The sequence below is a fragment of the Petaurus breviceps genome, unplaced genomic scaffold, assembly GCF_028583685.1.
Source record: "Petaurus breviceps papuanus isolate PSGF00001 unplaced genomic scaffold, PetGlider_PUasm1.0 186, whole genome shotgun sequence".
NCBI lineage: Eukaryota > Metazoa > Chordata > Mammalia > Diprotodontia > Petauridae > Petaurus > Petaurus breviceps.
Window position 1 is genome coordinate 46,026,703 of NW_027185798.1, and position 24,361 is coordinate 46,051,063.

At 39.6% G+C, this 24,361-nt stretch overlaps 1 protein-coding gene across 1 annotated transcript in view; it reads left to right on the top strand.

Annotated features, from left to right (window-relative positions):
- The first annotated feature begins 1,459 nt into the window (after positions 1-1,459).
- Positions 1,460-24,361, top strand: part of KCNA3 (potassium voltage-gated channel subfamily A member 3) — a 32,212-nt gene continuing 9,310 nt past the window's right edge. Inside the window, exon 1 of the mRNA XM_069090401.1 lies at positions 1,460-4,849. Within this exon, the coding sequence (XP_068946502.1) occupies positions 1,460-3,229 (1,770 nt within the window). The 3' untranslated portion in view covers positions 3,230-4,849. The remainder of the gene's footprint in view (positions 4,850-24,361) is intronic.

Here is a 24,361-nt window from a genome sequence, read left to right on the forward strand (position 1 = left end):
CTTCATTCCCAACTAACCTAAATTTACTGGAGACCAGATCCTTGACGGGTGGGGCTCTTCCGCATTTCTTTTAGTCTGCAGCACCCATACCTCCCATACAGTATCTCACCTTAGCAGGAGATAAATGAGAGCTTACTGTCAGGTATGGGTCCCCCTCCTAGGAGTGTGCTCAGGATCCCAACACTTAAGTGTCTTGGTTTTTAGAGCTCGTACCAGAAGCATTACCATTCCACCCAAGCTTCCTTTCCGGCTCTCCCATCTTTTTCCGTGTCTCCTTGACCACAGCCTTCTACTTCATCTTTCTGCTCCTAGCCCAGGGTTCAGTGGGAGGTTCAGTTCAGATAGTCAGCCCTGAAGTCAAAGGTTCTGAGTTGAAATCCTGCCTCTGACTGTCACCACCAGTGTGATTTTGGGAAGGCCAGTTAAGCTCCCTGAGTCTCAGTTTCCTCATTTGTATAAAATGTGGGGTTGGACTCGTTGGCCTCTGAGGTCTTTTATAGTTCAAGATACATGAGCCTTTGATACTTTATGCTGCCCAGCACCCTAACCGGGGTTTGTACCCTGGCTACAGGCGCTCTCTGGGTGGCACGAGCCGACCCAGGGGTGAGAGGAGCGTGACAGGGCCCAACTCAGGTCGGACTCACTGGGAGGAGGAGGGGCGTAGAGTAGAGAGGAGAAGGTTAGTGTCAGCTGATTGCACTGTGGAAAAAGGCTTAGTTCAGCCCTGACACGTAGTAGGCGCTTAAATGCCTGAGGAATGAATGAAAGAAAGCTTTTGAGAATCCACCCCCGAAGTGGTTATGGGCTGCCCTAAGCTTGGGATGGTAGAGAGACGACTAGACATGCTGTTAGAGACAGGTAAACTGCCCCTCCAGCCAAATGGAGATAGGGCCGGGGTACGGATGCCTGCGCTCCCGGAGGTTCAGAGAAGAGATGTCGGCCTGAGGTCTGGGGTGACACACCAGGTGGGGTAGAGCCTAGACACTGCAGGAAACCTGAGCTCCCTCCCGAGGTCCTGGGGTGGCTGCCCACAGCTGGCCAAGGGGGACAGGGGCGCGCGCTCCCGCCGCAGTGGGCGGGAAGGGCCGGCGCGCCCCCGCCGCGGTGGGCGGGAATCCCGAGGTGAGTGGAGTGGGGCGCCGCGCGCGCACCACGCGGGGGGAGCGGACGGGCGGAGGGAGGGGGAGAGAGGCGAGGCGCGGCGAGGCGCGGCGAGGAGAGGGGAGGGCTGGGGAGGGAGCTGTCTGTCTTTGGAGGAGCCGAGGGGAGCGAGGCAGACCCAGACGGAGCCTCGCGGCGGCGGCGGCGGCAGCAGCAGCAACAGGCTGCGGGCTCGGCGGGTCTGAGCCGGCGGGCGGAGGGTGGGCACGGCGAGGGGAGGCGGTGAAGGGGCAGCAGCCGCCGCCACCGCCGCCACCGCCGCCGCCGCCGCCGCCTCGGCCGCCGCCGCCGCTGCCTTATGGACGAGCATCTCAGCCTCCTGCACTCGCCTCCGCCGCCCTCCGCCCGCCACCGCGCCCACCCCTCGGCGCAGCCCCAGCCCCAGCCCCAGGCGGGCGGCGGCGGCGGCGCCCACACCCTGGTCAACCCGGGCTACACCGAGCCCGCCGCGGGGGCCGCCGCCGGCCCCGAGCTGCAGCCCAGCATGACCGTGGTGCCGGGGGACCACCTGCTGGAGCCCGAGGCTGGCGGCCCGCAGCCGGGGGGCTGCGGCGGTGGCTGTGACCGTGACCGTGACCGCTACGAGCCGCTCCCGCCCGGCGGGCCGCCCGGCGGGGCGGGCGCGGGCGGGGAGCAGGACTGCTGCGGGGAGCGGGTGGTGATCAACATCTCCGGGCTGCGCTTCGAGACGCAGCTGAAGACCCTGTGCCAGTTCCCCGAGACGCTGCTGGGAGACCCCAAGCGACGCATGAGGTACTTCGACCCGCTCCGCAACGAGTACTTCTTCGACCGCAACCGGCCCAGCTTCGACGCCATCCTCTACTACTACCAGTCCGGGGGCCGCATCCGCCGGCCAGTCAATGTGCCCATCGACATCTTCTCCGAGGAAATCCGCTTCTACCAGCTGGGCGAGGAGGCCATGGAGAAGTTCCGAGAGGACGAGGGCTTCCTGCGCGAGGAGGAGCGGCCCCTGCCCCGCCGGGACTTCCAGCGCCAGGTGTGGCTGCTCTTCGAGTACCCCGAAAGCTCGGGGCCCGCGCGGGGCATCGCCATCGTGTCGGTGCTCGTCATCCTCATCTCCATTGTCATCTTCTGCCTGGAGACGCTGCCCGAGTTCCGCGACGAGAAGGAGTACCCGGGGTCCTCGTCGCCCGACACCCCGGAAGCCTCCCCCAACAGCACGTCGGGCTCCGCGGCGGGCGCCTCCAGCTTCTCGGACCCCTTCTTTGTGGTGGAGACCCTGTGCATCATCTGGTTCTCCTTTGAGCTGCTGGTGCGTTTCTTCGCCTGCCCCAGTAAGGCCACCTTCTCCCGTAACATTATGAACCTCATTGACATCGTGGCCATCATCCCCTACTTCATCACCCTGGGCACCGAGCTGGCCGAGAGGCAGGGCAATGGACAGCAGGCCATGTCCCTGGCCATACTGAGGGTCATCCGGCTGGTGCGGGTCTTCCGCATCTTCAAGCTCTCCCGCCACTCCAAGGGGCTGCAGATCCTGGGGCAGACCCTGAAGGCCTCCATGAGGGAGCTGGGGCTCCTCATCTTCTTCCTCTTCATCGGGGTCATCCTCTTCTCCAGCGCCGTCTACTTTGCGGAGGCAGACGACCCCACTTCTGGGTTCAGCAGTATTCCCGATGCCTTCTGGTGGGCGGTGGTGACCATGACCACCGTAGGTTACGGGGATATGCACCCGGTGACCATCGGGGGCAAGATTGTGGGATCTCTGTGTGCCATCGCTGGTGTCCTGACGATTGCCTTGCCGGTGCCAGTGATTGTTTCCAATTTCAACTACTTCTATCACCGAGAGACGGAGGGTGAAGAACAAGCCCAGTATATGCACGTGGGGAGCTGCCAGCATCTCTCTTCTTCAGTTGAAGAGCTAAGGAAAGCTCGGAGTAATTCGACTCTGAGTAAGTCAGAATACATGGTGATCGAGGAGGCGGGTATGAACCATAGCACCTTCCCCCCGGCCCCCTTCAAAACGGGAAACTCCACAGCCACCTGCACCACGAACAATAATCCCAACTCGTGTGTCAACATCAAAAAGATATTCACCGATGTTTAATACATGATACAAGTGACATGTTATGCTTAGTATTGTGTGGAACGTGCCCCATTGGTCTGTGTATGCCCTCGTTTTTATACATTTCCAGACCATTCATCCAGAGAAGAATATGAAGAACACACACTTCCTTCATCCACCCCGCCCCTGTCCCATGTTGCTTCGTACCAAAACAGGTGTCTTGCAAATGGGCTGCGTTTCCTCTGCTCCCCATTTTTTTTTTCTTTTTAATCTTGCAAATAGCGGAAATGCTGTTTGTGACTTAGTTTTGGTTTCTAGTACGCTCTGAAACAATGAAACTTGTAGGTGGGGAGGGGAATTAAAAGTGCTTTAGGGTAACGGGTTTAACTACATAATTAAAGGCAGTTTTTGTTTTTGTTTTTGTTTTACTTTTTTACCAGTCAGTGGGAGGACCTTCTAGCATTGTTTATTGTGCTTGTAGGTGAATTGCCTAGCCTAAAGGATGGATCAATTAAATTCTAATTAGTGCAATGATTTGTAAGTCCTTGTAAATTTATTCAGTTTATACCTGAACTCTCGATTTGAAATCCCCCTCCCCAGAATTACATATTTCTGAAGGAAATGCTTTCTTCAACTCAAGAGTGAATGATTTGACTAACTGTAGTTTAACCCTGTGGACTGCTTTAAGTATTTGGAAAGCGTTAGATTTAACATTAAATCATTGTGAAGAAGTTCTGTGCACGCCCCCCCAGCCAAAACCAATCGTAGTCTAGAAACAGCGATGTTTTCAGCACTGCTAAGAGAAACGAAAGATTTTTTTTTTCCCTAATGCATCTGAGAGATAAGCTTCTGCAATATCACAAGAAGATTAAAGTGACAGACACCCCTTCCAGCGGAAGTTACTAATTCGGACCTGAGTGATGCAGTTCCTATAGCAACCGTCGTTTCCTGGGAAACCCGAAAAAGGTTGTCATGGCATCTCTCTCTAGCCCCACCCCCTGCTTCCCCTTGCTGTTTCCACAGTAACCTTTTCCAGATGGTTCCTACTTACATGATTTAACAGGAAAACCGCTGTTTGAGTAAACCGCACAAAGAAAGTTAATCTTAGATAATCTGAAGTGTGGGTACTAACAATCATCAAACTTTTATGTGAAAAAAAATTCATTGGAGTCATCCAGGTATCCGCTGAATCAAGAAAGAAAATTATCATCTTTGGAATGTTAGCTATATAAGCCACGGTGAGACAAGTCCTGAATCGAACACCTGTTAATAGGCAATAATTTTAAAAGACACTGCCTCCAGTTTTCCCTCCTCAAGAAATTTCTGGCAGATAAATGAAATTGGAGAGCATATTTCATTGTTTCCGATCCTTACACAAATTAAAGATTCAATTAGTGCACCTTAAAAAACTCATAATGACCTCCAGAGTTCTCTTTAAAAAAAAGATTACTCAGACCCCCCAACAACAATTAACATTGTCTGAGCTGCACAACACTGGAAGAGCTAGATAAATCTTTAAAATGCAAAGCATTCAAGTTTTAATGGGGAAAAAAAGGAAAGACAATTGATAAAGAGGAGGGACAGGAAGTAACCAAACCTTGGGGAAAATACCTGCCTGTTTCAACTACAAGCCAGGGGTTGCCAGACAGCAGATAGAATCAGGTGAGCTTTGTGTTGTCTGTTGAGAAGAGTAAGCTTGTGCAGGGAATTGGACAAACACTTCTTATCCCTAGATTGCAATGTCATTTGAAGAACAAATAGTTTCACACAAATGCCATGTTAGGATGGAATACATCTTTCCTTAGAACTTTGGCTACCATGTTTCATTTCCATCTGTAATTGAATGGTTACTGTTCCATTTCCATCGGTTTGCATTGTTTAATGTAAATGAGGATTGATAAGCACTGCTCATGCATCCTTCAACCCATGCAGTGTTAAAATTAATATTTCCAATAACCTATTTCCTCTTGCAGAGATAGGAGACAGTCGTCTCATTTTGAGATAATTGATCCATTTTTAATTTCCAGTGCATTACAATAATATAGAGAAAGTGCTAATATTGTCCATGTAATTGGAACTAGCTTGCTAATTACAATGAAGTCATAATAACATTTCATTTTTACAAGTCAGAAAAGCATCTTTTTTCTTCCTCCAGAAATTATTCTTTTATGTAACCTGAAAGTTAACCTTTTAATACTTGGTATCATTTAACCACAGGGAATAGATGCCATTTATTCTTTGACATGGAGGATATTGACCATTAAATGATGAAGGGTTGTGTTTATTTTCTTATTTATACGGGAAAATTGCTTTCTGTTTTAAAATTGTGTTTTTGTTATAGAATCATCTCTGTCTTTTTCTTTATCACTATCTTTTCCTATTCATAAACTATTTTCAGGGAGAAAGAAGTGTGCCTCATTTCATCCAGTGGGGTATTATTTAAAAGGATATGATGGAAATGTTGGTGGGAAGAGGTGGTTGTCAGATGAGACTGATACTCAGCAGTGCTGAGAATTAAGATCAAATGTAATATCATTTGGCTTCTTCTGTGAATCTATCCTTAGTGTCAGCATTTCTTTATATCACTTAGTGGAGTTCATTTCCTTAAATGTTTCCTAGGCAACTCAGTAAAATGCCCCTTATCCTGATGTTTACCTGCTATCTAAACTTACTGCATCTTAAATGAGTAGACATTTCCACAATGACTCATTTTTAGTGGTGATTTATTGGAAATACTGTAGGAATGATGAAGTGTTAGAATTGTTTTTACATACTAAATACAAGGTCTTATAAACATAAAGGTGAACAAAGTTCATTGGGCATCTTACATTTATTTAGAAAATATAGATGTACAGATGAGTTCTGTAGATGAACAAAGGTTCTGCCACCACCTGTGAAGTGTCAATCTGCCACCACCTGTGTCAATCATATAGTCTATAAATATGGATGTAATGCTTTTTTTTCAAGAAAAAAATTTTCTAGAGAAGAAAATCTTAGTAATAATCATTAAGTGTGAAATTTTATTACAGTTCCCTATGGGAAGCAAAACAAACAAAAAACAACAACAACCCCCCCCACCACCATTTTTTAATTACTTAAAAGAATAGGGAGGAATTGGAACTAGACCTCTTATAGGTAAATCTAAGTGAAGAAACTATTCTTCCCATTACAGGTTGTCATCTTCTCTGCAATTTATAGTCTTCAAAAGTTGCCTGGCCTGGGACTGAAAGGTTGAGTGATTTGTCCAGCATCATAGAACTCATAAATATTAGAGGTGGGGCTTGAGCCCAGGTCTCCCTGGTGCCATGCTGCCTATTGTTTAAAATAATAATAACCTCAAATGTTCAAATGAACCTGCGATTTCATAAATTTGGGTGTTTTAACCAAAATTTGGATTGAGTAAAATTTGGTTGGTTTTCACCAGCAACGATGCAGAGTGCTACCTCTCCATGGCTGCTCATCCATTGCAACTCATGTTCTCCTATAGATTCACCATAGGAGGTCCACCTAGTGCACTGGTGGCCTTCCTCAATTTAAGAATAACATATATGTGTATATATACACACATACATATATACATGCACAATAAACATACACATACATAAATAATCAGTGAAGGATCCATTAAGTTCTAAGATTCTGATTGATTTTGCAAAGAAGTAAACTCATTTAGTGTACATTACACAGAAGACGTATAATTAATTTAGGATTCACTTGCAATGGAACAATGTATTATCTTCATAAATGAATTACATATATTAAAAATAACCAAGCTTCATTGCTTTTAAACACCTAAAAGGTGTAAAGAAATATTTTTTAATGCTTTACAGGTAGCTTTCCATTTGACTTCAGCCACGTTATTTTTAAGCAATTTGATAATTTTGGAAAAGATCTCTTCCTCCCAAAAAAATCCAATCTGGTGGAGTGAAAGTTAACCCTTTAATAATTGGCAATATTTAATCAATAGAATTACTTACCACCTATTCTTTTATAAGACTTAAGAGATTGGCTTTTCTAGTTATAAAGGATTATGTTCTTATGGGATTTATTCATTTAATCTCATACCTGAAAAGTATAGTCAGTTTGATGGAATCTAACAGGAGGAACATCAGATATTTTTCAATTTTAAGATGAGTTTGATTCTTTCTAATATTAGGCCAAAATCTTTTGATCCTGGTATTAGGGAATTGTTGTTTCATATCTTCTTATACTTTTTTGTTGGTTAACTGAAATACCGTTTCAGATAGCAGCATATACATTAGATTCTTATTTTTCAAGGGGAGATCTGAATTAAGTTTGGGGGATCGCATTGGACAAAGATGATGAAAACAAATATAAAGTCATCATTTCATTATCCTTTCTAGCACTTATATCACTGCACAATGTTCAGGGATAGCCTATTAGGCAGCTAAGTAGTACAGTGGATAGAGTGCTGACTTGGAATCAGGAAGACCTAGGTTTGAATCCTGCCTCTGAAAATTACTAGCAGTGCAACCCTGAGCAAATCGCTTAAACTGTATCAGTTTCCTCATGTGTAAAATGGAGCTCCTAATAGCATCTACCTCATGGAGTTGTTGTGAGGCTCAAATGAGATAATGTATGTAAAGTGCTTGACAAACATCAAATTTAGGTTAGTTTTTCTTATAATGGAGAGAAATCCAGACTGGATATGAATCCTGGCTTTGCTATATGCCAGTTACGTAAAGCAAGTCAGTTTCTTTATCTGTAAAATAATAGTTGGACTACCTACCCTGCAAGGTTGTTATAAGGATCAAATGAGATGATGTTTTCAAAGTTTCTTGTAATTTAATGCACAATATAAATTTAAGTTATTATGTATACATAATAATTTATTAATTTATTCAATACCCACCAAGACCCAGGTACCATGCTAGCTACTGGAGCAGCAAATTAAAAAATGAAACAATCCCTACTCTCTAGGGCCTTGCATGTAATAAGGAGGAAGGACACTAGCAGTTGTGAGGAACCAGGAAAGGTTTAGGGTAGGAGATGATGTTTGAGTTGAATCTTGGAATGAAGAGCAATTTTCTGAGGCAGAGGTAAGGAGGGAATGTGGGCCAGGTATCAGAGATGACCAATGCAAAGGAAAAGCAATTGGAGATAAAGCACCATGTTGAGAAATGGAGAGAAGCCCATTTTTTAGAGGTCAGGAAGGTGATTAATGTATAATGAGATTAAAAAAAAGTTTGGGCCAAGTTGTTAAGGATTTTAAAAGCATAACATAGAATTTATAGTTTATTTTAGAAACAATAGGGAGTCACTAGAGTTTTTTTGAGTAAGGAAGTGATGTGGTCAGCTTAAGAAGTCTCCTTAGTGGACTATCCTCCTATGGAGGATTGACTAGAGTGGAAAGAGATGAAGCAGGAAGATTAATTTGAAGACCATTTCAGGAGTCAATGATGAGAGCTTGAACTAGGATGGTGTCTGAGTGGATGGAGAGGAGTTAGAGGTGAGAGATATTGCCAAGATAGAGATGACAAGATTTGACTACTGAGGTGAATGAAATTAAGATTCAAAGATGACACCAAGGTTGTAAACCAGGAAACTAGAAAAACAGAGGGACCTTGATAGAAATAGGGGGATTACTTCATCAGTTGCTCCAAACTATAAAATTGAATGTCAAAATTGAGATTTTAGATGCACAATAAAAAAAGAAATTTAGTGTTATGGTTTATTTTAGAACCATTCAATTCCAATGCATATGCTATATTCAAGTGTTTTACCATCCTGTATATTATACCAACTTCATTTATGTAATATCTGCTCATATGCCATTTATATAGGAAGTATAACTTTAATTTTCTGACTGTGTACATTTAAATTTTCCTTATAGCCCTTCTAAGCTCTTCCCACCTTTTAGCTGTGAACAAAAAGTGATAGCCCCTCCCATGTGAGAATTGCAAGGCACTAAGCACACCTTCTTCTTCCCCAAGTCTGAAAACTTGGGAAACAGGATGAGATACCATTCCAAAGTGAGAACTGCAAAAACAGGCATTTAGGGGGTGGGTGAGTTTTTTTTTTCTCTATCTCTCACTTTTAAAATGAAGATGAAACTCTTGCTTCCCCCCACTCCTGCTATGCTATCATTTTCCAGCTTGGGTATATGTATGTATTTTTTTCTAATTTTTCAGAGTTTCATGTATCATAATGTAACCAAACATCTGACTTGATTCACACAAAAGCAGCTGTAAATAAACTCAGAAGTATGGTAAATCAGAATTAAAAGAGGGAGGGATGGTGATCCATACTAGGAAACATACCATTGTGGCTAAACTTCTGCCCTGATCCTAAGAGGTAGGGGCTTCTGGACAATTGTTGTAGGTAACTTTCACATTTATGAGCAGATGTAATTTGAGTGACACATTAATGGTTAAAAAACTGATGTCAGTTGACTGTCCACATTTTAAAATTATACACAGATAAATTAAATGAACATCATGAGTGCTGCCCTCCACTAAAATCCTACTTGGATGCCTCCTTGGGGTGCAGAGAATCTCTGAGTTCTTGATGGGTATGTCAATAAAGCACAAGCTCTGGTGGGTCTTACCAAACTAGAAAGACTTCAGTTATTGACCCAGGTATAGACTGTATAGACAAATCCTGCTAAATTCACAAAGTCAACTCCTCATCAGAAAATCAGCTGCCAAGGGTTCAATTTTTCAGCCATAATCTACATGGATGAATTACCAGGAATATTAGTTGAGGGAATACTCACCTCATTGAAATCCTTGACTTTTCAAAGTGTCCAAATATGCTATCCACAGTAAAATACTTTTTTTTCTTCAAGTCTTAAGAACAATGTGCTTTAAAAATTTTTTTTGTTGTTTTTGACTTATTTTTTTTCTGTTTCATTATTTAGCAAAAGCATAGCTCTGCAAATTAGACTATTTGCTTCATGATGTTTGCATTTTTTGAAGATATTTTATCACTGTTTTTATCTAAATAGGAAAGGAGACATCATCAGATTTGCTAAAGTTTAAAAAAACTTTATCATGTGATTTGGGGCAGGCTATAGTACTTTTTGATTCAGTGTACTTCAGGGATCTGTGATTTCATCAATGTGGGTATTCTCTACACTGATTTAGTTAGCAGCCCTTCTAAGACTTAGTAGGGTATTTTCAAGATTTTCTTTTGCTGAAGAAAACCTTACTCTGTAGTCAAACTAGTGTTGAACTTACAATGTTTTGTGGTGCTTGTTCACTTGTTTCAGTTGTGTCCGATATTGTGACCCTATTTGGGGTTTTCTTGGCAAAGATAATTAAATGGTTTGCCATGTCCTTCTCCAGATCATTTAACAGATGAGGAAACTGAGGCAAACAGGGTTAAGTGACTTGCCCAGGGTCACACAGTTAGTAAGTGCCTGCGGCCAGATTTGAACTCAAGAAGACGAGTCTTCCTGACTCCAGCACTGGTACTCTATTCCCTGCATCACCTAATGCTGTCTTTATAGTATTTAGATGAGCACAAATGGTATTTTATAGTACCTAAAATAAATTTGTTTTGTAGGAATAGCTTTTATTTCAAGGATAGCAGGGACCACCATCAAGTGGGGCAACAAGGAGAAAGGAAGAAGCTTCTCTACTCGGAGTTCCCCTCAAGTCCTTCCATGAAAGTCTATTTTTCCATTTTGATGAAGAAGCAAGTGGATAAAGCTTGCTTCATGGGAATTCGTTTTTTACTCTTCAGGGTTTTTCTCTATTTAAGAAGCAATCTTGATATAATAATGGTATTTACTTAGGATGGATTGAAATAGTCTGAAACAGACTTATTCTATTCTCTTAAAACTCAATAAAGATTTGTTTATTTAATGATCCAAGTAGTACAGCAAAGAACCTTTAGAAAGCCTGTCTATATTACTGGCAGACATACCGAAGAATTTCCCTCTAGGTTCAGTCCTATTAATAAGAAGTCCTAAAACTCAAGACTTGATTGAAATAATAATAATACGTATAATTTACATAATGCTTGAAGATTTGCAAAGAACCTTATAAATATTATCTCATCTGAGTTTTGCAGCAATCCTGGGAAGCAAATGCTATTATTAATCCCATTTTACAGTGGAGGGATTTGAGACAGACAGAAGTTGTGACTTGCCTAGGGTCATACAGATCGTAGATATGGGAGGCCAGATTTAAACTCAGCTCTTCCTGCCTCTAGGACTGGTGCTCTTTGTGGTGCCACCTGCTGCCTGACGGGTGACATCCGTGTGTGCACTTTGATGTACCATTTAATCCATGTTTTGTCTCTTCATTGATAAAAGATTGAACCCCCTTTGTGCCTTCTCATCGTGTATAATTATTGTCCGTGTTTTCCCATTAATCCTCCATAGAGTTTTTACACAATGTGCTAAAGATACAACTCTTACTTTTTCAATATTTTGAAGATATCGGTGTGCCACAGGTTAATGATAAATAGTCAAGAGAACAAAGAAATGTCTCCCCTTTCAAGATGTCCTGGAGGGGAGAGAAGAAATCATACAGGATAAGAAGGCATGGATGGGCTGTGATTTTCATCGATGAAAGTAGCCATGTCGATGAGACTATGGTGAAACATTGGAGCACCAATGGTTCTCTCTCTGCCTGTTGTCTCTTGTTTTCACTACATGGTTGAGCTGTTTCCATTTTCAGTCATTCATAATCGACAATATCCTTAATAATATTTTTATTCCACTTCTTGCTTGCAAAATCATCATTTGTAACATATTACATCCTGTTTAGACCTACCGTTCATCTTGCCATTGCCATAGGGTTGTTCTGAGGTCAGTGCTACATCATTTGCAACTATATAACATGGGTTTTTGTGGCAGCAAGCAATTTGGGATCTTTGAAAAGCACTGCATGGTTTCCTAAATGTCATCCAGTTTGAACTCTTATTACTCAATGTTGAGCCCTGATCATTGTCCATCCAAAGCACCTGCTGCAGCTGGACCTATTCAAAGGGCTCTCCATCCATCTGCATGTTATTGTCTAGGCAAAAGACTTTTTCATCTACTCCATTTTCTCTATAGTGAATGCTTCACATTGCAGTGGGTTTCACTTTTTAGTGTTGGAAAACTCAACCTAATTATTATAATCTCACCCGTAAACAGAATCATTTAGAGAAACTTGTTGTTAAGGTAGAATTTTACTTAGAATTTATCTACTCTGCCTTATATAATGCTGGCAAATAACTAATGTAAATGTATGTAAATTTACCTTGCCTAATGTCAAAACTGAGCAGATCATCGAACGAAATTACCTCCTTAATCATGTCGGTCAGAAACTTTTGTGAGAGGTTTTGATGAGAACCTTCAAGATTTTATCTTACTCTACCCAGTCAAGTACTTTTTAAAAGTTGCTCACTACAGCAGGATCTTAAATTCTCTGTGCCTCTCAATTGTGTGCCTGTAGAGATATGGTTTGACACAGAAAAACATCTGAGAAAGGCTGCCATTTCACACAAGCATGAATTTAGAGATGGAAAAAATCTTAGTAGTTTTCCCAACCAACTTCCTCATTTTACAGATGAGGAAACTGAGGCCTATAGTGGTTAAATGACTTGCCTAGATACTTTCACAGGTAGTAATTGCAAAGCCAGGATCTTAACCTATATTCCTGAACTCAAAATCCAGTGCTTTTTACACTAAACTGTATTTCTTTGTCATGTTTTCCTTAAGAGTATCCTTGATGTGTGTGTATACCACTTTCAGGAAGATTTTATAGAGATCAAAAATAGGCATGTGGGTCAGTAGTTACTTTTTCTTCTTCCACATTGTTCTTTTTTCTTGTAAAAGCTTTGCATATGATCTCTTAGATTATCTTTTAAGATCCTCTTAAGAATCAACTCCTGAGTTCTTTTTAAAATGCTGTCATTTCTAGCATGAATTTCTTCCGTATGTGTTTGACCAAATCCATTCATTCTTCTCAAATTTATCTTCTTTTAAGTTACACATCACTTCCTCAAACAATATGTCTGGTAGAGAGGTGGTAGAGTGTGACCTTCTTGAGGACAGTAACTTATTAACATTTTGTCTTTATACTCCTTATACTTAATAGTCCCTTGTGAATGATAGAAGATTGAGAAGTGCTAACTGAATTGAATTCGGGACCAAATATGCAGATCTACTGTCATTGCCCTTTAGAATCGATTACTATAAAAATTAAATAAATTCCAGCATTTTTGTTCCATTTTATATCTGTTAACTTCCTTCAAGTATGTACAATGTACAAATATGTACAATGTAAATACATACAAAACAAGCTAGTTTAGCTGAGCCTTGTATAAAGTTCTCTGTAGGCTCATTTTCTATTTAGTTGTTTTTTGCTAATTTGTGAAACAGTACTTTATAATCATCTATCATCCTCCTCCATAAGTTTAAAAATTATCTCTTTAAAAGTTTGGCTTATGCCTTTCATTTTTTTCCACCACAGTCATTTCCTGATGAACTTTCTTGCGTAATTAAGAAAAGCAATTAAAGCAATGTGGTGAACACCTCTACCATCATGTGTAATATTCATCATTCATGGTCTTCCCCTTCTTTCTACCTGGAAAAGGGTAGTGTGTTTTTATCTTCTGTCTTCTAGACTAGAACTATCATCTCCATAGTATCTTACAAGCAATAATGTAAATTGTCTAAGTTAACAAATGTTTATTCTATTTGCAAACTAGTGTTGCTTTCGATTGTCATTTCTTCTTTGCACAGAGATTAGACATTTGCTAGCTTAAGCAGTTCCTAGGCTCTTTTTGCTTCCTTCTTGTAGTGACTGTTGTGAATATGTTAAATTTTTATCGGAAATCATGAGAGTCAATGTGTTTCTTTTCTCTCCTATTTTTAGTCGAGCTTGTTTAAATAGGTAAGATTGGAGTTGCAATAATTTGCAGTAATAACATGCAATGGTTTCTCGTTTTTATTCCTTTCATATTTACTTTGACTTTTGTTCTAATATGCCAATATTCTCATTGCCCAAAGATAGCTAATTTTGAAATGACTGCTGTATCTATAAGTAGTTATTTCCATTGTTCTAAGACATGTTTTTATGATGCAATTAGGAGGCAGCCTATACAGTAGCTAGGTGGCCATCCATGGAGTTCAAAAGGTCTGGGTTAATTTCTATATTGGCTTTGTTGCCATGAGCAGATCACAGTCTTTCATTGTCCCCTAACTCCAGTCAATTCTCTAAGACTATATGCTATAGACAAGTTGCTGAGCTATAACAGAGCTGTATTGGTGGAAAGTGTGAAGGCAGTTCTTAATTTTTGACTTAGTAACCTCACCTTAACAAAACCTAACTTATGGAATAATAATGAGAAGGAAAAAGCCAGGGCCATTGCTCCTAGTCAAAAAGTTGTTGAATTAAACAAAACCTGTCCCAGAGCATATGAAAATTTACTTAAACATTCCTTAGAGATGAAGCCAGAGGAAGAATCTCAACTATCCCTGACTCCTTGGTGACATATAAATCATCCTCCTCAATTAGCCTATTTGTGATATACTCAATCTGTAACCTAACTTGGTCTACATAAAGAGTCTGATTAGATTTGTTTATGTAGGAGATTATAACTGGTTAACTTTGTTCATCTTTTTTGACCTACATACAAGGAAATGTTGAGATTTGGAGGTCTACTTTTTCTTTAGCTTTTATGGTCTAAGAGGAATGTACAAGATTTCAATGTGTAAAAGAATTATTTCTATGTCACTCTGATATAATTTTGCCTATGAGACGCCCTGCCAGAATACTAATGATGTCTGAATCTGTGCTTGAACATAATAATAAGACCTAGATTTTCACCCCTATAATTCTTGCATTATGGTAAATATATTTTGCAGTGGTTACCTACCACATGAACTCAAAAAGGAGACATTTTTTCTAATGACAAAGGTGTTTCTACACCAGGAGTTCCCTACGTTGATGAAATCATAGGTTTGGACCAAAAAAGTCATTAAATATGTTATAAAAAATTTTAACTGTTATGAGTTTTTTATTTCCTTTTATTATTTTTCATTACTTGGGGTAAGAGCTACTGGCTGAAACTTGTCCCAAGGGATATTACAATTTTGCTTAAGATCTCAAACATTCTTCAAATAAGAAGCCAAAGGGGAATAAGAGCTTCCCAAGCTAATTTAACTTGCTTTATTTGTGGAAGGATCCCCCTGGCTCTGACTCTGTAACATGTAAATCTCCCCCTTTCAATTAGACTCATAAAATCTAAACCTTGGAAACAGCTTTGAATATGTAACTAAGTCTGTTTGGCTAAGTTTACTAAGAAGATATAAGATTGTTACATAGCAAAAATTATTTCTCTGTCTCTCTGATGTAATTTTTCTCCATAAAAGCTTTGTTAGAAACTTCAGTTAAGGTCCAGGGGTTTTTTGCCCTAAACTCTGCTTAAGCATGATAAACCCTAAGTTTGAACCTCTGGAATTCCTGTGTTGTGATAGTTATCCAGCAATAGTTAACCTATCACATAAGCTCCATGGGCATATTTTTCCTCCAATGATGGATGCCCCTCATATCCAACATTTTCTATCTCACTGAAAAAAATGTTCATGATATATAACAGAGACATTTTTGTGTCATCTGGCCTCTCTTTTGTCTTGATCCAACATCATGTTTCCCAATATATATATTTTTTTCATAAAAAATTTCTTTTCTTTTCTTTTTGCCTTTTGGAGGGCAATTAGGGTTAATTAACTTTCCCAAGGTTACACGGCTAGTTTTTTTTATGTGGGTGTTTAATGTCTGAGGCTGGAACCGAACTCAGGTACTCCTGACTCTGGGCTGGCACTTTACTCACTGCGCCACCTAGCCACACCAATGTTTCCCCATATTTTAACATCACTTCTAAATTCTTCCTTTTCCTGGATTGATATAACTAGATATCAAGATATACATCAGCTTTATAGGGAGGACCTCATCAAGTCCTTCATAAAATGACTGTGTTTTGTCATTTGTAGAAACACTGGAACATGGGCTTTTCCCCAGGATATTCTATTATGGTAGTTTGTAGCTTCATTTTATAAAATTTACATTTTTATGAACAACATCTTAATAATCCTAAATGATCTCTCTAATCAGTGTAGTTTTCAAGATGAATGATAAAATCACAATAAATTTGAAGTTGTTGGGATTTCATTTTTTATCAGTGATATAGTGATAATTGAAAGGGTATAGAACCACTAAGTCAAGAAATCATAGAAAAGAGCTGTTTTTTGTGTCATGCTCCATCACAAAAGTTAAGGTGTAAAATGCCAATGAGTAGACAATGGAAACAGGAAAGACAAGGAATGGATTATGATTAGGATACTTAAGGAAGTCCTGGTGATAGAATTATTTTGAGTGCAGTTGCAATGAATTGAAGGATGGGAATATGTGGAAAATACAAAAGTTGTCTTAATACCATACAATATAGTAAGAGATATTCAACTTTTTTCCTTCCTTTGCACCATGAAATTGAGATTCTCCAGGTCAGCAGTGGGAATGAAGCTACATACCCCTACTTTCTCCCCTTTCCCTAGACTTATTTCCAGATAAGTAAGAGAATAAGTTGGTTGCCATCTGTAGTCTCTGCATACCCGGAAAGCATTTTACTTACATCAATTATAAACAACATAAGGAAGGAAGCCTTTTCCATTTATCAATTATGTAGCTTTTCAGCAGACTTACAAAAGGTTGAATTCAGGTGGGGAAGAGATGAGATTTTTCTCATTTCTGTTTTGAAGATATATTGCTACTGCCTTCCTAGTTATAGAAGGAAATAGATAATCAAAGTGAATATTTTTCCTTAACTCACTTTTCTTGTATTTTGAGGCTTTTTAACTATTTTTTATTTTATAAGCTTTTATTTTCTCTTCATTCTTTATTATCTCTTCTCTTTATTTTCTTTTATTATCTCCTCCTGCCCCTCAGCCATTGAACGATTAAAAACAACACCACAAGAAAAACACACAGTCTAGCAAAACAAGTTTCCATATTGTCTTATCCAGAAATCTCATTCTGTGTTTTAAGTCCATCCCCTCTCTGGCAGGGGGTTGATGGCTATAGCATGATTCATCTTCAGTGTTCCAGACATGTGGATCTCTGGTTGCATTAATCAGAGCTCTAAAGTCTTTCCAAGTAGTTTTTCTCTATAACATTGTTGTCATTGTGTAAATTGTTCTAGTTTTGCTCACTTCACTCTGCATCCTATCATAAAGGTCTTCCCAGTTTCCTCTGAAATTATCCATTTCATTATTTCATATGATACAGTAGTATTCCATGACATTTGTGTGCCACAATTTCTTTAGCTTCCCCCAACTGGCAGTCAAGAACTTGTCTTCCACTTTAATACTATTATAAAAATGAATGTTATAAACATTTTTGTACACGTGTCCTCTTCTACTTTCTTTGGCCTTTCTGGGAAATAGGCCGGTGGGGTATGCACAGTTTAGTAACATTTTGGGCATGGTCCAAATTGCTTTCCAGAATGGTTGGGCAAATTTAAAGTTGGACTACCACTATGTGTCTGTTTTTCCTCAGAGAGGATCTTTTTTGTTTATTTGTTTTGTATAGTCACTATGTTTGTGATTTCATCATTCATTTTTACTATCTAACCCAGCAATCTGAGTTTAATTTATAACTTGGGTATAGAGTTATTACTATCTATTATGGCACTAAAATAACAATTCTTATTTACTCTGATATTTCGTATTCCTACCACGTATGATATGACTTCAGTAAACTACTCCCTCTATATCCAATAATTGACTTTTTAAAATAAAATGTTTCATAATAAACATGATGTTATATTAACAGATAAAATATCTCAAATTTATAAAGGGAAAACTTTAATTGGGTAAATAAAACAAGTATAGTAGTCCATTACTTCAGTGAGCTTTGTTCTTAAGTCATTACCTTTGAACCAGATTTTGTACATTTTACAGCAGAAATTTTAACTAAACTTCAAAAAGTCAGATGATCCTAATTATATTACTAATTCTGGAAGTTAAGCGTGCTTATTATTCATTTAAATGATGCTTAGAGCAATACTGGGGTAGTTAGGTGGCCCAATGGATAGGACACTGGGCTTGGAATCAGGAAGACTCATCTTCATGAGTTCAAATCTGACCTCAAGATACTTACTAGCTGTGTGATCCTAGGAAAGTCACTTAACCCTATTTACCTCAGTTTCTTCATCTATAAAATGCACTGGAGAAGAAAATGGCAAACTACTCCAGTATCTTTTCCAGGAAAATCCCCAAATGGAGTCATGACAAGTTAGACACAATTGAATAACAAAGCAAACAAATGGAGCAATACTGAAGATTAAAAATCTCCTTATAGTGAATTTTCTAGTTTACTGAAAAACCCAAATTTTAGCAAATGATCAAGTTCCAATGAGTTTGAGTTTCTTTAACTTGACTTTAGTGTGTTATTTCAGAAGAGGATCCCAACAGATGATCATACAATCTTAGAAAGGAACGTGAGGGATTTTTCCCTTACTGTTTTGGTTAGCATGAGTAATAGAGCTCATTAGTGCTATATATGGGGCACTCAGAAATTCCCAAAGTTGTTGGGTCTGAAATAGTTTACATATTAAAGATATGGTTTAACCTGTCTAAGGAAAGCCTTATTATATTGTTGTATGAATTAGAAAGCTGACTCCCAACCAGTGGAGAGGAATAAAGCATAACCATAGCACAGAGGTTCCCAAACTTATTTGGTCTACTGCCTCCTTTAAGAAAAATTACCCAGTGCCCTCCCCTGGAAATCTTTAGCCCTTTAATTTTTTTTTAAATTGGTGTCATTTTAAAAAAAATATAAAATATTTTTAAACAAAATGTTGCATCTTAAAATTAATAATTTATTGTAAACTTGTTTTTTTTTCCTCCATGGAAATTTTGATGATGCAATATTTCAGCATGTAACCATATAGTATTGTATTGTAAATAAGTCATCACACACTCATATTCCTGCCATGCATGTTGGACTTCCTGACAATGCACAACATGCTCACCTGCCAACACTTGCTTGTTGAGAACTGTTGGTGGTCTTGACCACTGATGGGTTGCATTTTGTGTGTTTATTTGGAAAATAATGTAATCACTATGACTTTAACTCTGTTACACAACAGATGAAACATGTATGAATGGTTTTTCAAAATTTTCTTATCTTCTTTCCTTATGCTTCTACTGTCCCCTTATTTTTATTCAGTGCCCCCCAATTGTACCAGAGGCAACTACCATCCCCCTGAATCATTCCAGCGTCCCCCAGGGGCAGTATCACCACTTTGGAAGCTTCTTCATAGCATGTAAAATACTCAGGGGGAGGGGAAACACAGACATATCATCAAGGTCACCCAGTCACCTTCTGCAGGACCAGCATTCTGGGAGAGACACAAAGAGAAATATTCATATCAAATTAAGACACCCAGAGTCCTCACATAATGTAATCATTGCTTTCTTGAACCTTGCAGGCATCCATGAGTTTTAATTGCTCCATGAAGGCAGATGACCAGGCCAAATGAGCATGTAATAGTGCTCAATCAATCAACTACCAGTAGAAGTCTCTACTCCACTTTCTCTGTAAATCTCTCTGCTATACACTGCCTCTTTGTGTCCATAATGATAGCACAAGGCAGCTTGGCTGAGAGCAGATCAATGTTCTTCCTTAGAATGTTGCTGGACCAGCTCTCTTCTTTAAATGGTGTCACTACCCCTTATTATGATGCTGATAATTAGATGAAAACCAAGTCAGTAATTCTATAGTCAATTCAACAAACATTTATTCAGTACCTCCCACTTTTGAGACACTGCTAAGTTCTAGAATTAAGAGGATATATAACAATATAATAATTATTATATTATGTTTATATTATAACATTGTATTATTTTATGTGTTTATAATTATATTATATTATAATAATATAATAATAAAACTTCTGCCTTTAAGTCGCTTACAGTTTGAGTTGTGGAAAATGTCATGCATACAAAATTACCACAAAGTATAATGGAAAGAGAAAAAGGGAAGGTGGAATGGGAAGAAAAAAAAGGAATTCCAAGAAAATGCTCTAGGGACATCTGAATAGCTAGAGATTTTTCAGTTTGAGGAATCATGGAACGCACCATGAAGTAGTGGCACGTGAACTTGGTTTTGAAGGAAGAGGAGGACTTCAACAGAAGGAAATGAAGAGGGAGTAGATTCCATGTATGGGAAATAGGCCTCTATTTCCCATATAAGTGTAGGCCCAGAACATGAAAGAAAACGAATAATTCAGTTGAGATGGGATGTAGAGTATATGGAGGAGAATAATGCAAGGTAAGATTCGAAGATTAGATGGAAAGCAGGTTGTGGAAGGTCTTAAATGCCAGGTTAAGATATTTGTATTTTACCTTAGAGGTAGTAGAAAGCCCACTGAATGTTTTCGAGAAAGAGAGTAACCTAATTAGATTAATGCACTAGGAAGGTTATTTCGACATTTGTGTAAAGAATGAATTAGAAAGGAATAAAGGCTAGCTTAGGAAGATCAGTTAAGAGCCTATGACAATAGGTAATGAAGGTCTGAAGCAGGGTACTGTCCATATATACATAGAGAGGAAGAAATGGATATGAGTCATTATGGAGGTAGAATCAGTATGACTTGGTAACTAAGTGGATATGGGAAATGAGAGTGAGTGAGCGAGTGAGAGACAGAGACAGAGTCAAACACTGAACTAGATGACCATTAAAGTTCCTTACTGCCTTAATCTGTGATATTATGACTGTAAAGTTTTGAATCTTTGTTGAGTAGGGGAATGGTGGTGCCATCAACAGAAACAGGGAATTTGGGAGGATGGATAGATTTAGGAGGTAAATAATGATTTTTTTGGACATGTTGAGTTTAAGCTGTCATGGGAATATTGAGGTGGAGGTGTCCAACAGGCAGTTTGTAAATGTGGGATTGGAATTCAGGAAAAATTGAGCCATATCTATATCTATAGACAGACAGGTAGGTAAATGATATATACACATATTATACACACATACTGGAGGTTCATTTGCTAGATAGGATAGTGACAAAGATAGCATATGTACATGAAATCCATAGGTAGTTCACAAATTGGATTTTATAAGATATATTAGGCATTTATTAGAGCAAATAACAAGTAACTAAGCTAATTTAAGTTGATGTTTTTTTTTCCCCCACAAAGTGAGGTGTTAATTAACAGAGCTAAAAGGCAGGGAAGAAGAACCACCATGGTTATAATCTACACCTTTGATAATCTGTAACTGAATTCTGGAAAGTTCACTGTTCTCACCACTTTTCATCCTCCTGAGCCTCATGCTATTTACCTCTTCTTTAGCTAAGAGAGATCTAGCTAGAGGCTTTCACTTTACAGAGGTGGTTTTGCGCCAGACTTGTTGGGTTTTTTTTTCCCTTTCTTCAAAGTTCCTAATCTCAATATTTGGCAGTTTCTTTGTTTATTTGGAAAGTTTTGCTGCTATTTAAGCTCTTCTTTTCCTGCTTCTGTGAAATTGCAGCAGTATTTCTAACCATAGCCTCCTCATATAGTCAAATCCTATAACTTATTTTCTCATTTGTTTTATATATGACACCATTGTTTCAATACGAAGAATCACATGCCTCCTGTGCATATAAAGGGTTTTTTTTATAACAAAGGCATGTCGGTGGTGATGTCACTTGGCTCTACAAAATTAGGGGAGCCATGATAAATGTTTTTAGGGAGTCAAATAAGAAGCTATAGTAGTAATATTCAAAGGGGACCTTGGGCAACTATGAAAGAACATTTATTCTTCTGATGCTACTTTTAGCCAGTTTAAGTTTTCTAGGCATAAACAACAATCAGGCAATGAAAATTTTCTAAATTTTACCATAAAATTGGCCTGTATAAGATCAATAATAAGCAGTTGCCCCAATCTTTGTCTCCTCAATTTGCCAGTGCCTCCTCCATCACCAACCCCCTTTCAGCAGATGGCCTAGACTTCCATTCAGCTGACAAAATAGAGGCCACCCACTAGGATTTGCCTTTTACCCTCACTTATTGCCTTAAAACTTCTCCCCATCTTTACTCATCTTCTTCTTTACTCCAGTCTCTGAGAAAACTTCTCCCTTTCTTTCCAAGACCATCCTCTCTATCTGTGCCCTTCATCCCATCCCATCCTATCTCCTCCAGAAGCTTGTTCCATCAACTCTCTCTCTCTCTCTCTCTCTCTCTCTCTCTCTCTCTCTCTCTCTCTCTCTCTCTCTCTCTCTCTCTCTCTCCCTCCATCTTGCCAAGTTTTGTCTTCTTTCTCTTCACAATATCTCTTGAATTTACCCTCTATCACCTTTTCTCCACAGCCATCACCCACATTCAAGCCTTCTTGCTGACTCTCATACATAATACTCCATCCATCTTCCATCCCTGTTTTTCCCGAAAGCCACTCCCTATGCCAGCAAGGCACAACTTCCTCATTTCCACCTCTTTGGATCCCTAATTGTGTTCAGAGCTCACCTCTGGCATAAGGCCTTTTTCCATGTATATCAAGCATAGGGGAAAGACCAGTACAAAAGCATGAATGTAGAAAATGGAATAATGCATATGAGGAATACCAACCAGTCTGACTAGAGCATAATTTCATAGACAGGCTACGACTGAAATGATGGGTTAAGGCTAGATTTAGTTAAAGCTAAGGGCTTTAATTACCAAACAGAGGAGTTTTTATTTGATTCTAGAGGTAGTAAGAAGTCAACTGAGGCTATTGAATGGAGAATTGTCACTCAGATTTTCATGTTAAGAAAATTACTTTGGCAGTAATATGGAGGGTGAATTTGAATTTGGAGAGATTTGAGATATGGAGACCAATGAAGAAGCTATTGTGATAATCCAGGCAAGACGTGATGGGCAATTTCAGTTGAGTGATGTAATGTTAATGGTATTTAAGATCTTCCCAGGCCATTAATAGGCCTCACGTGGAGTCCATTAAGAGAAGTTTGCTTAGGGGAGACTTGGTTTTAGGAAGGCACCTTTTGCTAATTTCTACTTAGGCACTGAGTCACAAGGGTTGTGATGCCTTCTGGCTCTGAGAAGTGTATATATACTCTGAATTGGTATTTTGCTTTGGCAGCTTGCTTATGAGAAGGACCTTGTGATTCCTTGGTTGAGATTCTAAGTGGCCATAGTGTTCAGAGGTCCCTGATTGCTCAGATGTAAAAGCTCTCTTAATTCAGAGATGTATGTAAAATGTATAGCTGATGCAGGCAGTCAGAGCCCTGTCTGTTGGTCTTTATTTCTCTGCTTGTATTTTCTCTGAAGTTAGGGTACTGACTTTTCCCCTGAACTAGGGAATGTAATTTAAAAAGATTGTTGGCCCCTTGAGCAGCTATCTTTCCTAGTAAAGCAGATCTAAGAACCTGTGCTAACAGCCATCCTGGCTATGCCATTGTGGTTGCCGCTTACAAATGATGCCGTCAGAAGGCATATGGCAAAGAGTTGAGAAGTGAGTGAAAGGAGAGAACATGGAGGCAACAAATGTAGACGGCTTTCTCAAGGAGTGTGACTAAGAAAAAGCAGAAAAATATAACATGATACTTTTGATACTTTATGGTACTTAGGGTCATACATATATGGTAGAGTCTAGTAAGGCTTTTTAAGGATGGGGTAGACTTGGTTGTGTTTTGAGGTAGAAAAAAAAGAACCAGTAGAGAAAGGATGAAGAATAGAGAGAAGGGAATGATTGAGGGGGCAATCCATTAGAAAATGTGGTAGGGTATAAGATCAAGGGTACATAAAGAAGAGTTGGCCTTCAAGAGGGGTTTATGTCAGAGACTGAGATGAAGGAGGAAAGAATGAGGGATGATTTCAAGGTGCTTTGAAATGAATAGAAGGGGTGAAGAGGTATCTCATGGCAAATGCCCTCTTTTCTAAGTAAAGTATGAGGTAGAGGTCTTCAGTCATAAAGATTGGAGGAGGGGATTGTGTGGGATGTTTAAAGAGATATAGCCTCTGTTAGAAATGGGATAGAGCTGTTATTCGGGAGGATTAAAAGGATATCCTGGCTGTGGTTGGGGCCAACTAAGATTGGATAACATACATTTGTGGACCTGGTCAGCACAGCTGTGGGATATACATCAGTTGTTCTCTCGCTGTCCCTCACACTGGAAAGTTTTTCCACCTTTCATCTATTTCATAGAATACCTTGCATCCTTCAAAGCCCA